The sequence below is a fragment of the Haliaeetus albicilla genome, chromosome 17 (assembly GCF_947461875.1).
Source record: "Haliaeetus albicilla chromosome 17, bHalAlb1.1, whole genome shotgun sequence".
Lineage (NCBI taxonomy): Eukaryota > Metazoa > Chordata > Aves > Accipitriformes > Accipitridae > Haliaeetus > Haliaeetus albicilla.
In genome coordinates this window covers 31,526,420-31,541,458 of record NC_091499.1, presented here as the reverse complement: position 1 = coordinate 31,541,458, position 15,039 = coordinate 31,526,420, and the positions used below count along the sequence as shown (strand labels likewise).

The 15,039-nt window shown below is 38.0% G+C and overlaps 1 protein-coding gene across 11 annotated transcripts in view; it reads left to right on the top strand.

Annotated features, from left to right (window-relative positions):
* MAP4K3 (mitogen-activated protein kinase kinase kinase kinase 3) overlaps nucleotides 1-15,039 on the top strand; it is an 86,259-nt gene that overhangs the window by 40,138 nt on the left and 31,082 nt on the right. For 8 of the 11 annotated variants that reach the window (XR_011328521.1, XR_011328522.1, XM_069805275.1 and 5 more), the window contains 5 exons: nucleotides 2,021-2,083; nucleotides 9,614-9,675; nucleotides 10,878-10,916; nucleotides 11,216-11,269; nucleotides 14,959-15,001. Coding sequence is in view for 9 of the 11 variants with exons in the window: in XM_069805275.1 (XP_069661376.1) it covers nucleotides 2,021-2,083; nucleotides 9,614-9,675; nucleotides 10,878-10,916; nucleotides 11,216-11,269; nucleotides 14,959-15,001 (261 nt within the window). In the remaining 2 variants the exon portion in view is untranslated. The remainder of the gene's footprint in view (nucleotides 1-2,020; nucleotides 2,084-9,613; nucleotides 9,676-10,877; nucleotides 10,917-11,215; nucleotides 11,270-14,958; nucleotides 15,002-15,039) is intronic. The other 3 variants (XM_069805276.1, XM_069805278.1, XM_069805279.1) reach the window with 3 other exon arrangements.

Here is a 15,039-nt window from a genome sequence, read left to right as displayed (position 1 = left end):
GGTTCTGGTGGCTGTTTGAGATGGAGGAGAATAGCTTACCAAATCACATGCAGGACTTAGGCAATTGTTCCAGATATGTTATTTAGACCTTGACATAACTGCATAACAACATCATTGAGGAGCCCTAGTCATACAAGTGTTTATAAATATGGTAATGAAGTCAATGTTTCTACCATAAACTCATTAGTTAAAATGATTTTTTAACTGATTCCAAGTTACCCTGGCTTTGCTTCCCTGTTGCATGGTCTGGATTATAAAGAAAATATAATGCTTTTGCTCCTTAAGAATTTTATTTATTTATACACACACAGAATCGTAATTGCAGAAAGATGTTAATGGAGAAGCTGAAGTTTTAAAAATACTTTTTCCACTTCTTTCTTGGTTTATCAGTTACTGACTGTACAAACCAGTTAGTGGACAACTTCACGGGGCAGAGAGGTGTTTTCACTGCACCTTAGGAAACCGAGTTGCTAATCTGGGGAGAGAGATCTTCTGCAGGGATTAAAGCACAACTCTTGAGAGCACTTCTTTGGCCGATGTTGTTGGAAGGGAGGAATGGAGCCTTTTCATACCTTGTGCGATAGCAATCAGGACCTTTGCACTTTGGCGTCTCAGAAGCTCTTGCTGCTCCGGAAGGGACTTGAATGATCCAGATCAATTCTGCTGATAAGGAAATCTCTTAGTATTTTCTATTCCTGTCAGAGTTTGCATATTTGAAACCTGTCCAAAGAACTTGCCTCATCTCTCTGTCTGTAAGGAATATCTATAACTGCTTGTTTGGATCTTTCTGAAGAGGGAAATTAACTGCTCCACTGCCCATATCAGAATGAAGCGTGCAGACCTCATACATCCTTTTCGGATAAAACAGAGTTGTGATTTTGAAAATTATTATGTTGGGTCTAGAGACCTGTCGTGGTTTCAGCCCAGCCGGTAACAAAGGACCACGCGGCCGCTCGCTCACTCCTCCCGCCCCCCTCCGGTGGGATAGGGGGGAAGACGGAGGAGAGGAGAAAAAAAAAACAAAAAAAAACAAACCTGGAACCTCGAGGGTTGAGATAAAGGCAGTTTACTGGAACAACACAAAGAAATTGCAACAACAACAACGGTACTAATGAAAGAGTATACAAAAAGAGCGATGCACAGTGCAACTGCTCACCACCCGGGACCTGACGCTCTGCCACTTCCCCCACCGACAGGAAGAGCACACCCCCCGGCCCGCTCCCCCTTTATATACTGAGCATGATGTCACATGGTATGGAATAGCTCCTTGGCCAGTTCAGGTCAGCTGCCCCGGCTATGCCCCCCACCTCCCAGGTTCCTGTAAAAAAAAAAATTAACTCTATCCCAGCTGAACCCAGGACAAGACCAAAGAAAAAACATATTTTGTCATTAGATATAGAATCAGTGGACAATTTGAATTGGCATGTCAAAAGCAAATGAGATCTATTCAAAGAATGGATGCTTTAGCAAAGAGCCTTAGCACAAAGCAGGATGAGGGAGAAGTTTGTAACAATCTACACGCTCTGGGAGAGAAAGTCTTTTAAATGTAAACGGGAGCAAGAGATGCCTGTCTCTTCCTCTAGCGGTAACAATGCATTAAAGCAGTTCTTCTGATCCTTTTGCTTCTGTCTCACTAAAGCATGCTTAAATTTTGTGCTTATTTACTTACGGGTATGAGTGCACAAGCCAAAGGACTGGACCACTGCAGCATGACGAGTTATTGTCAGTGGTGCACTGAGAGATTGAGCTGGTACATACTTACCTCTTACTGAGGCAGTTTGTCGCTCATCACCACAGCTCAGGTGATGAACAAAAGTTCATTATTTTGGTGTGATTTGGTAGTGTTTGGTAATGTGACCATAGCCTTAGCTGTGTTTTAGCCCTATCCCCGGAACTGTCTTAACATGGTTTGAGTTTCAACTAACAACTTTTTTTAGCAAGAAAATTTCCCTTTATGTGTATCTGGCTTTCAGTCGCAATGTAAGTAACTTGAGTTTCTTGGTCTCTATCTAATGAACAGCCTGACAGTAGCGATTTTTTGGACAATTCAGAAGAAATATACTACACTGCAAGATCTAACCTGGTATTTTTCATCTTATGCCTTTCTTTGTCAGTGTTAGTTTTGTCTTTGTTTTCCTTTTTCAAAGCTCATGTTTTGTCCTGTTGTTGTACTGGTGTTTTCATCTGTGTAAAAGCCATTCAATACAAGAATTAGTCTATATGTGTGCTTCTGTGATGTAGGAAGGAATGCTTAGTATGTACAGTATTGAAAGTATTTAACCCGTATTTGTGTTTAGTTGAATCACTTTTATAGAAGGGGCTCAGTATTATGCACTCATTCTAATTTGTTTATTTAACTGCCTTACAATGCATAACTTGTTAATTTTTTGGAGGATGATTAGAAATAGAAGAGGCATTCTCTTCATATTTTTGTCTGGTAGTTCCTTTAAGTAGGCCCATGAAAGATGACGAAATTATGTAAATGTAAGTCTCTGAATTCTCCAGATGGTAATTATGTTACAGAATGAATATACACTTAATACAAATAACAAAGTGGTGTCACAAGTGTTTTCAATGGCATTTGGCATTGTTTATAGTCTGATACTTTTCCCAAATTTTCTCTTAACTGCACTGCTAAAATATTTGGTTGTTAGCATTGCAGCGTAGAAATTACTCTAGAAAGTGAGTTTTCTTATTTCTCTGCTCTTTAGGCACTATGCAGTTAGAAAAGTAATGCTTTTAAATCTTGGACATCTTCATGTACTGTTGAAAAAAAAATGAAGCAACATTCTCTACTAGATGAAGAGCATTATTCTGCTAACTTTCTTTGATTTGTGAGATGTTTAATATAAGTGCACTGAGGGGAAAATGGAAAACTGGGGTATTTGGGAATGTCTTGTTTTGGTTTTTATGTGATTTTTTTTGGTTTGGATTTTTTGTTTGTTTTAGCATCAGTTGGTTTGGTGTGACTTGAACCTGCCAATACCATAGTTACTGAGAACTTAGACTGTCTTCCCCATTCTTGGAAGGAACTGCCTGTATTGCTTGATTATAAAAATGTTTCACAAATTTTTTTGAGATCAGTAGCTTAGATTTCTCTGTATGCTGAGAACATCTCCATCCTGCACAATTGCTCTGGTTTTGGTTTGGTTTGCTTTTGGTTTCATCTTTTCAGTTTAACACTCTTTAAAATCTGTCTTTTTCAGGTTACGTTCAGTGTTGTCGCATATCTTGCTAGCCTAGTATCTGTGGGTCTAAGAGATGAATAAGCACATGTCTCCTAACTGGACTGTCCTTTCCCATCCTTCTTTTGCCCCATGCTGTTCAATACACTCTTTAAAAATGATTACTATGATAAAGCTTATAAAGTGCTATTGGTGTCACAATCATGAGAGGGTTTTTTAAGTCAATCAACAGCACTTTCTGTGTTTCACCGCTTTCTTCACAACCTCCTGTGCTCATTGTGAATGATAGAGGAGAATTCTGATTTGGTGGTAATGCTTTGCCCATTTGTGAGATTTTTCCAGTAAGACCTAATCTTTCTGGAAATTAGAAGAAATATTTAGTAGTTAGTTCATTCTTCAGCTGTGTACTGGGACATACTAATCGGACTTTCTCTCTCTGTCTCTTGCCTTCCCCCACTCTGCCCTTCTTTTTTGACAATATTGGCTTCAGATACGTTTAGTGAGAAAAATACCTTATGAGCAAGAACTCTTCTGCAGAGCTATGCATCTCTAAGATCCTACAAAAAAAAAAAAAGAAGAAAGAAAAAACCACAACCAAAAAAACCACCCCCAAACCGCCAAAAACCAAACCCCATAAATTGGGGTGTATTTTGGGCAGCGTGAGTCATAGAAGGTATACAGTTGATTGAGGTTGAAAACAAATTTGGGGAGTGAGAGTATTTTTACCTATCACCTAGCATTTTGCACACCTGGATGGATCATATCCATATGTGTATGCAGTCACCATGTGCATTATCTGTTAAAAATTTGACACCTACGATGTGGTTACCGTTAAAAATCATTGCTTTCCTTTCCCTCTTCCCCCTCTCTCTGCCTCTGTATTCCTGCAACAGCTACCTGGATCTGCCAGAAGAATGGAAAAATTCAGTACAGGTCTCGTTTGCAGGGAAAATTCAGTGTCCAAACCCCAATATCCCTTCATGCAAATGGCAGATAGACAAGGACAAGATAGTACTTCTCTTTGATCTTCTACAGATATACGCCTTTGATTCATACCTAAATAAGTTACAATATTTTGCGCTAGGTGCAAGGCTCTTCTCTTTAGTCAGGGTAGATCTCTTTTACTTTTTCAGCAACTAGACAGCAAGGTTTTTGGGAACTTACTTGGGTACCTTCTATCGTTTGATTTTCTTGCACATGCTCCTTGTTGTCATTTCAAGTGCCTCGTGTTCCTATTCTGGTCATTGCACTGTGTTTTGGCAGCTGTTTTCTGATATCTCAGGTTCCAACCTACATTTATTTTCAGTTGTTATGAACTTAGCGTTCATTTTAGACTTCTTTAGCAAAGAATTCAGCAAGAGGTTTGCAGTTACCATGCAGTCTGCACTGTTGTATTTGCCAGATGCATCTATATATTTGGTCCTATTTAAATAACTTGGTCATGGTTGGGTTTTGTTTTGGCTTATAAATATATTCTGTGTTTACCAAAATCTATTACAAATTATTAATAATTTTAGGAATGCAATGTTTCAGCATGGCTATTCTATGTTAGTTAATTACTTGTGGCAGAAAAACTAGAATATTGGTAGGGAAAGATTGAATTCAAGAGATCAACATAGATAATGGAGAACTTCGCCCAGAAGCCTTTTTCTTTGTAGACATGCATACGTGTCCTTTTCCTTTGTTACAAGCCATGAAGACTCCTATCCTACTTACTTGCAATATCTTTTTAGAGTTAGTTAGCTATTAATGCTGAATTTCAGAGAGAGTCGACATAATTTGTTCAGTTTTAGGTGATGAAATGATACGTGGTCCTTAAGATCAGAAGAATATAAGTGGAAATGGGGGGAAAAGTGCCTAAAGGTTTGGGATGTGGGTTTTGCTTTCTTTTTCTTCCCAGTATGTTTTGGGTATTTTCTGCCTCAGCAAAAGTAGTTGAGAAAATGAGATGCTAGCAACTTTATTGGTAGGAGGGAGTTTAAAAATGCTGTGTACGATTGCCTGTTGTGTCGAAGCCTTGCTGTAGCTAGCTAGGGTAGTGATGTTCCATTATATGGGTATGAAATAGTGCTGTTTGTACCAAGTGGACACTCATAGACAAAATGCATAAAGAACTGAAATACAGTGGAAGAGGCAGGTGAACAGTGGTTGTGTAGCAGTAATGCACAGTAAAACCTCAGTCAGTTGCCAGGGAAAATTATATTTAGCATGTTTAAGAAAATATACATATAACTTGGTATTTCTGATGTGCTAAGCTATCCAAAGAAATTCAAGAATGCACTTTTTAATGAAATAAAGGCATTAAAAGTATAGCATATGCTTTAGGTAATATTAGGCTCTTTTTAAAATTAACATCCTCTGTTATGAAGCAATGTGGTAGGAATTGCCTGATGATTTTACTGACAAATGTGTATGTGCAGCCTTGTTTGATATGTTAGTAGTCCGGAGGTGACTTGTGGTCTTTGAAATTCAGAGTTACTTCCCCAGCACTTTGCGAAATGACAAAATTAAGACTTTAAATCCAAATGATCTTGTTTCTCACTAGATTTCAGGAACAGCAAATGTAGGAAGTAACTGTGAATTGCTGGTTCACTGTATACATTCAGTTTTGTTTTTTGAAGGATTGAACACCTAAAAATAGTTTCCCAGTACAGCTCAGCCCTACAGAACAAATTAGGAACATAAGACTGTGAAAGTTACAGTAACAATTAATCAGTCATGAAATTCTGCAGAAAATAAATAGCAGTTCTTGAAATTTAAACAGCTGAAGGTATTGTACATTTGATCATTCCTGCAGAATTTGTTTCATAGCATGGCCTTACCACCAAATTTGTCTTTGCTTTGAGGAAATCTTTATACTGTTTTTAGTCATTGATTATTTAGCACATGTGATTTATCTGAAGGTGAGATTTGTCTTTCTGCATGACTTCTTAATTTAATATTATCCAGGCTGTTGAGAAGAACTGATAGCTATTCCCTGTATTACCTTTTTTCCAAAGCGATCATTGCCAGCAAATAGCACTCTGTTTTGTGCACGGTTGTGGTGGTTCAGGAATGGATTGTTGGTAACCTGAGGCTGAGTGCAGAATAATCTGGGGTTGCATCTTTAATTCAACACCAAGATCATTGACCTCTTCTTATTCCTACTGGCTGTAGATCTCAAGATTCTCTTGGAAAATATCTGTCTAGTCACTCAGATTTATTCTGTGTTAATGTTGCCTGATCTAAAAAGAATTTTAATTAACTAATCGGCATTGTATGTATGTTAAATTAAAATACTAATGTAGGTTCATAAAGTTGTTGGGTTACTTTAGGGATGCAGGAGAGGTAGCAGCTTTTATTAAGCGAATTGTTGCATTATTTAGTAATTAATGTTAATCAGTTCTTCCCAGTGGGAATCCATATACTGATAAGATTTCTGTTTTGTTAAAAAATACCTTTATGTTTGGCTTTAAAAAAATCTGGTTATAGTGGTTGTTCTGATAAAGCGTAACAGCTCACAGGAGGCTTTACAGGATACATGCAATATTTACTGATGATTTTGTATCAAATATGTAGCTAGAAGGTTTATATAACTTCTGGATATATTTGGCATAGACGGTACAAGAAAAAATGTATTGCACTTTTTAAAAGCTCTCTAGCACTCAGTATTTATCTGTCAAGATTATAAAAGAATGGATTTCCCTAGCAATGGATTACTTCAACCCACATTTGGAGTGAAAACCAGCAATACTTAAAGGGCTTAGAAGAACACTAACAAGCTAGTTAAGGCAAAAAAAAATACGGATCCAATTAGAATCATAGTCAAATAAATGCTAATTAGCAGCACAATACTAAACTGAATCAAAGCAAAGCTTTTGTCCTTTTAAAGCATTCAAACATAAGTAATTCTGGCAGATGTCATTTTTCCTAAAGAAAATGCCAGTAAGGCTTTAAAAGCCTGATGACAGATGAAGGCTCCTTATGTGTTAGGGGGGTTTGCTTATTTTCTTTTACCAATTTTCCTGTCATTGCTGTACAATATATATAGCCGTACATTGCACAGTGTGTAAATTAAAATGGACAGATGTTTTGGCTCTGCCCAGCATAAGATCTTCGTTTCCCGCTTTTGAGTAATATGATTTTGCAACATGCAGACAAAACGCTTGTCACTTCAAGGTGAAAATCTCAGTTTTCATTATACTGATCTGGGGTTATTTTTCTCAACAGCCTCCCAGTCTTTGTTCTGGCATCTTCTTACATAGACTCACACAACCTGTTTAACCTCCTAGTTTGTGAGTCTGGTGACATCTTATGTTTCCAGTCTTGTTATTTTCTGCTCTAGAGTCTGAATCTTCAAAACACCTGTGCTTACATGTGGAAGTTTTTGAGATTGCATAGAAATAGTATAAGTACTCACAGTAAAGCAAGTTTAATCTGTGTTTCTTTGTGGTGGATTCGAGTGCATCAACTGGTGGTGAGGACCAGCAGAAGGGAATTGCCTGGATAAGGTGACAGATATTGGGAGTGATGAAGAGACTGAAATTGCCGAGGGCCTAGGATGGCCTTTCTTGAGGGAAGGAGAAGGAGTCGGAGGAGTTGAGATTGGGGCATAGGAGGAGGATGAAACTGTGAAGAAGGAAGATAAGGATAGCAGAAGGGATCAAAGATACCCACAACTGAGGCCTGACCCCTTCCACCTGCTACCTTGCTGACCCTGGGACACATTCCTGGAGGGAAACAAGCCTTCCGTCCTGCTGGCACAGCCACTTATGAGCCCTTCTTTCCTGTCGCCTAACTTTCTAGCTCCACTGAAAGATGTCTAGGTGGAAAGTCAGGTGGCCCTTGTGAGTCAGTTCCATAGAAGTGGATGGGATTTGGTGGTTTGGGGGTTTCTTAGTTTAATTCTAGAAGGAAGATGTGTAACAAATAAGTTTGGTACGAAGATTGAAAAGTCAGTCTCTCTGTGGTTCAGTAAATGCCAGCATCAGGCTTGCCTCTGCATTTTTAATCAACCCTCTGATCTATGTGTTCTTTCATATCAAGTAATTATCAGTTACATACTGTTTTTTCCACAGTATCTCACTTGTTTGGGGAAAATATGGAGAGTCACTGAAGCAATCAAAAGCTACTGACAGCTGTGGTAGAAACACCCATGTGGAAACTACTGCTTAGCTTTACAGAGCAGAACTGAGGGTGCAGTAGACAACCTGGAACTCCTCGCTGAGCAGAAAACAATACACATAGCTTTGTATTAAAGTGATTGCCCTTCAGTCTGGAACTGAAAGCTGCAGTGGCTTCTGCTTTGTTAGCTTGGAGTACTGGCAAATCTAGTGTGAGACTTTTCCTCTGATTTTCAAAAATACCCTTTTGAGAGGTCAGCCCCATGAGGAGTTGTCTAATCCAAGCTTATTGCTCTTATAGCTTGAATATCTGGGCATCTTTCTGAAGGATGGCATGCTTCTGATATGAGTTGCAGCTGAAAGGCCTGTTTGACAGAATATGTTGGGAGACCTTTAAAATGTTTCCTGGAAAGGAGCAATGTAGCTCCATTTATCATTACCTTAAGTGATCCATAACTCATTTCTCCTGGTGAATACACTCAGCATTTTGGGAGCAAATTTATGTTCAGATTTTTCCTGTTGTGATCTACCTGAATTAAAAAATACCCTGTAATTATAGCAGTATCCTCCTGGCAGATGCAGATTTGATGGTGTTTCAACGTGGTCCCTGTATTGCCATTAATGCATTAAATTTGTATGTCATACAGTGTCTGTTGAATAATAGTGTTGGAGGCCTGTTGCCACTTCTTTTTCTAAGTAGCCCATGCTCCATGATTGCTTGACTTTGCTGTTAATACTGTATTTTTTGATACAAAAGGTGATCTTAAAGTGTACATGAGAACATACGTAGTTATCCTTAAAACAGTATTGCTATAACCAGAGCTATAAAAACACTTTAACTGTCCTCTTGGCTTATTTCTTTAACATCCCCATGTGCTAGAGGCATTTCAGGCTCCCTGCCAGAGCTACTCTCCATCTGAAATGAATACTACAATGTGCCAGTGAGGGATGCTGGGTTCTGTATGGGGTCTGGCAGATCACAAAGTCCTTTTTTTTTTTTTTTTTTCTTTTTCTTTTCTTTTTTTTGGATTATATTATTTTTGTTGTTTTGTTCCCTTTTCTGCAGCTGACTTGAGCAAAGCATGTGTGTGTCCAAGGAAGGGGCTAAGGTCAGAGTTTTAAAAGGAATTAGAGATGTAGCAAACTGTCAGAGAGGAGATTTTGGGGTGTGATGGGCCTGAGAGTGGTGTGAGGAGTCAGGAAGGGCAGAGGAATGAGCTCGTTTGGTAGTTCAGGTGTGGCAGGGGGGATAACAGCAGAACGATACAGGGTATGTGTTTGATGCTTCCCTGTACATCTTAACGATCTGTTCTCTTGTATTTGTAGGATCTACAGCTAGAAGAATATGGTCATGGTCCTCAGTGTGGCTACTTCTTGGGTGCAAATAAGTGAGTAAGCAGCAGCGTTTTCTGTCTTTAATTAATTCAAGACTTTTAATATAAAAATCACAAATTAGCCGAAATGGATGTAGTAAAATGTCAAGCTTGCTTATATCAGCTACAATTCCAAAATTACTCTTTATTGCTAAAATAATAGTAATTTCAATGACACAGAATTACAGCACTTTTCAGTATTTGAGGCTGTGTTGACCATATTGTCTTTATGGTGCTGTAAGCCTCCTTTTAAGAGCCATTATATTGGTCTGCTTGTTAATAAAATGTTGTGCATGATAGGTCCCACAGAGCACAATTTTACCCCATCTAGGAACTACCAGTACTGCTCTTTGACATTGCTTTATGTCCTTCTTCGTGTTGTAGGGCACTAGGAACATTCAATTATGGATGCTTTAAAAAATAAAACTTACCCGTCTCAGCAAAGTCTTTAACTTCATGTTCATACATTTAATAATTTTGTTATATTAATCATATGAAATAGTTTTCCATGTAATTCTTCCTTTCCACCCAATTTCCTAATTACATTTATGCATGTCAGAATTGGGATGCCTAGCTTTGCTTTGCTAAATTAAATGGTATTAAAAAAAATGCAGAAAATCTAAGCATAGAACATGATATCTTTCACGCAATCTTTTACTTGGGGCAAATACAAATACTGATATCTTCTGAAATCCTGTTGGTTTTATCCCTGTGTTTTGCCTGCTATTCCTCCCTGTCTGTGTTTTCAGACAAAGACACAAAAATGAAGAAATTCAGAATGTTACAAAAATTAACTAGGGTAGAATGAATTTATTCCAACAATAGTTTAATCCTCTTGTCAGTCTGATTTTTATGTTTTATAATTATGATTTTCTTGGGTAGTGTGGATTTGCTTTAAATTGGATCAAGCTAAGACAGTCCTTGTTTTACAGTGCCAGGACCAAGGGCCACTGCACTTAATAGCACTACATTAATAAATGCATATGAAAGTGTGTTGTGTAAAAATAAATAATAAAAAAATAAAATATATATATATATAAAAAATGCAGCTATGTTCATTTGTATGTGGATGTTCGATGTATGTTCTGAAAGCCAGCTAAAACAACATGCTTTGGATTAATTACTGATAGAATCATAGGAGCATTTGCCCTGGCTTTTGATAACTAAGTTTGTGTGCCACAATTAAACTGTGTTCTTATTCTTATTTAATGCTGAAGGAGTCTCTTAAAATCAGTTGAAGAAGAACTGCATCAGCGGTAATTTTATTCTTTTTTTTGTTTTCCCCCCTCTTAAGTGTTTCAAAGTCATTTGTGCGTTGATTTCTTATGTCTGTCACAACTAGTTGTTGTTTGTATCCGTACTTGCTGAGAGGATATGGGAGAGGCTTAGTTGTCTGGATTGCAGCTGTGCTTTAGAGAAGAAGAATAATGATAAAAAGCTAAAAGACAGTAAATTTCTGTTAGAGAGCCCTTGAGCTGAGATTTTTTTTTTTTCACATAGCCAAGGTAATTTTAATACAACTCACTCAGCCGTAGTACCTTGTTCATTTTCTTAGGGGTCATGTGGCACATTTAGAAGATGATGACGATGCAGACGATGATGCTAAACAGTAAGTAAAAAAATAAATATATAGAAAAGCTGATTCTTGAATAGATGAAAAATTTTTTAAAAAGTTGAATCATGTTCTCTCCCTAGTAGTTCAGTATTATTCTTCTTCTATAGCATTTTTAAAGATAGGCATTTGATGTTGTTCCTAGATTCCATCACCAGAAGTTTTCTTATTGTGCTGATAAGCTTGTGATAAATTAGGGGAAAAAAAAATTTTGTTCCTTGCTTGATGCCGTTGTCCTTTTATCTTCTATTATTGAACAAAATCTTGGCATAGTTACTTTGAGCCAGTAATTTGTCTGACCCCAGTCTTGGTGTCTTCTTTAGAACTGATGAATGTATATTAAATAAAAGCTCATTAAAAATACATAAAATATATACATAACTATCTTCTCTAGATGATTGAGTTTATTCTGTCCACATTCTTAGCTAGGAGGATACTTGTATGGGTACTTGATTTTGGAATAGAACTGGCTCCCTTACCACAGAGAGAGCAAGGTTAAGTGACTGCAAAAGCAGTATCAACAGGCATGTGTTAAATTAATTATGCTCATATTAAATTCCACTGATATAAGTATTCTTGGGCTCTTTTTGATTGACAGATGAGAACTGAAACAATTTAAAAATGCACAGCCAGTATGTGGAAATTTACATTCCTAAATAAATCTGATGTAAAGACCAAAAAGAAAGATGGCATTGAGACAGCATTCTTGTTTACTTACTGTTAATGGATAATTTTGAAAGCTGTTTCTTCATACCAGAAACCTGTAAAACGTGTTATCTATTGCTGGCATCTATATCTTTACAGAGAACCAAATCTCTCTCTCTCTTTTTTTTCTTGAGTTATTTTACTGTTGTTCTTTTATAACAAAGGCAGTGGTTTTTATCACTGTAATGAACATGAAGAACAGCCCCCTTCAAGAAGGGTAAAGCTACTGATAGTGTCTGATGTCGGCTAGGTGACAAGTACATTAAGCTTGCATTGTTTCATGATCAACTTCTCAAAACACAATTATGTTTGGTGTTTGACACAAGTGATATTTATAGAAGAAGAATTATTTTTAGTCAGTTTTTAGCAGGCTTTATTCCCTTGCTAATTCCTTAATAATGAAATATGAAGGATTTCTTAAGTGGTTGATTAAAGGCATGATTGATTACACAGTTCATCAATAATATGAAGCTCCTGTGTCTTGTCTTTGAGAGGAAGAGATTGATAATGCTACTCATTTATTTGCTTCCCTGCATTTGGACCAAGCTGAGAACCCACTTTGCTCATAGCTGGATAGACCTTGGTAATGGTAACTCGGGCTTCCTGGCCTGTAGGATGTAACAGTCCCCTATAACTCCATACGGTCAGCTCCACTCTCATGGCCTTCAGTGAAGATGTACTGGATATCTGCGCTGCTGCAAGCCAGCTCAGCTTGGTTCCTCCATCCATACTAATTTCTGGATGTTTTTTGTGTACCGCTCTGTGTCTGTTCATTTTTGCTTAATGTTTCTGCCACACACACACCCCCCATTGCTCTGCAGCCAGTATCATCAAATTCAGTAATGTTCCAGGGGTTGGAACCCCTTGACTCCTGCTGTCTTGAAGTGCTTGCACTGATTTCTTTGTCCAGTGCTTTGAGATCCTTATTCCTTCCACAAGCTCCATCAGAACTTTTAGACAGCATTGGCTTCAGCTGCTTCTGTCGCTGTTGTATTTCTGTGGGTTTTCTTTTTCAGGTCAAGCAAGAAAGAACCTGATAGCTTCCAGAGAGGTTCCAGTTCATCTGACCCTAAGGACAGTCACCAGTGGCCTTCCAAGGAAGTCCTGGTGTTTTTTGCTTCTTTCCGTATTTCATCCTAGGTACTCTTGCTGTACAGAGAGGGCCTGACAATTTCCTGAAAGCACAGGAGTAGGCCTTGAATGCCTCAACCTTGGATCAGACAGATTCTGCATCTCTGCCTTTCCTCTTGGTATCTCCTTGAGCCCAGAGCTCTGCTGCAATATGTTGGTTCATCAGCTTGGTCTCAGATATTTTTCTCTGGAGCCCACTGAAGATTCAAGGCTTTTGTTTGATTTTATATTCTGTGAGATGGAGCTGCAATTGAAGAGCACATGTGACACCGGTCACTTCTCCCTTCGGATCCAGAACAAAATAATGAAGCGGCTGTATGCTGTCCAGTCCAAACTGATGCCACTGCATGACTCTGAAGCTGGGTGATTCATAGCAGCAGAGAATCCACACACTTCAGGGAACAATATAAAATTATCTCCATTTAATAATTTTTATTGTTTTGATATTTCTTTTTCTCATGTGCAGCAAAGCTGATGATGCTTGAACTTCCTGGTTATGGAAGCTGGGAATGCAGGAATTATTGGGGCACTGACCTGCGTGATCAGCAGTGACAAATTGCACATAAACCTTGCTGTTGAAACCAGGGCACACAGTCCCTTGTATAAACATCTGTCACATTTATGCCAAATCATTGGCTTTGTTTTTTACGTTTGGCTGCCCAGTAACACTGTGATGGCTGTCCGAGATGCAGGGAAGAATATGAAAGAAAATACAAATGAAGCTTGGACACACATGACTGAGGACTTAAGCTTGGTCCCATGTCATGAAGAGAAGATAATCTCCACCACCATAGCAGCTGAAGTGCACAAAAGGGTAACCCATTCTTGGAAGTCCCCTTCCAGCTTCTCTGAAATAAAAGCAACTGATAATATGCCAGGACAGAAACTCCTGAAAAGAATGAAGCAAAGCAGACAAGTTGTTGATCTGTAAACAAGCAAATAGATATCTTACTACTTGAATATTTTCCCAAAACTTTGGAACATAATTTAAAAGTAAGGAAAATATTGTGCAAGAATGTCAAGTTTTCACAGCTGTATTCCTAATTTATTTAATGGAAATAATTTTCTGTTCCAAAAGATTAGGAAACAGGACAGTGTAAGAGTTTTTAGAAATATAAAAAATTTAGGAATTTAGGATTTATTTTTTTTAAATGCAGCATATTCTTTAAAACACAGAACCAGCAGAGGAAGAATGCTCCTGATGCTTCAGATTTCTTGTTTGATGCTGATATCTTGTACCGTTGAGCCAAGCCATTGAAGTGTTCTTGCGTTACAAAGTTGTCTTTCCCAAGATTTCTGTGAAAAAAAGAAACTCATGGAAAAAACCAAAACAACCCAGACAGTAGGCTAGCTGTCCATTGCAGATGGATTTTTGCTTTCATGTGTAAGGCTTTCTCAAGAAGTCAGCAGTAAATTTCTCAAGGGATGGTATTCATCAGTTTTCTTGTAACTCCCCTTTGCCCTGTATACCTACAGATGGCCCTTTAAAAAACACTCACTGATATCCTAAATCTTTTTCCTTTCAACAAAGTAAATATGAGGCCTGATCTGCATCTCCCTACTTTTTTCTGCACAAGTATGTGCCTCTTCAACAAATCAGATGGTGTCGCTTTGTGCTCTCTAGGGAGGATCTGTGATACTTGAGGTTTTGGGTAGTATCTGTGGTATGCACAGCAATAACAAAATGTTTGAAAGTATTTGTGATGCAGTTATTTGGATGTAATAGTGCTGTTGACAAGTTAATGGTGTGTATTTGTATGGCATTTATAAAATTCTGTATTTTCTTGAACACTGCAATACAAGGTTCAAAGAGCTACACTGGATAACAATCTGTTTGCTTTTCTTTATAGTGCTACTATGAAACCTAAAGTGCCACCTCCTTTACCCCCAAAGGTAAGTGAGGGGGATTTTGTTGCCCAGAATAAAAGGGC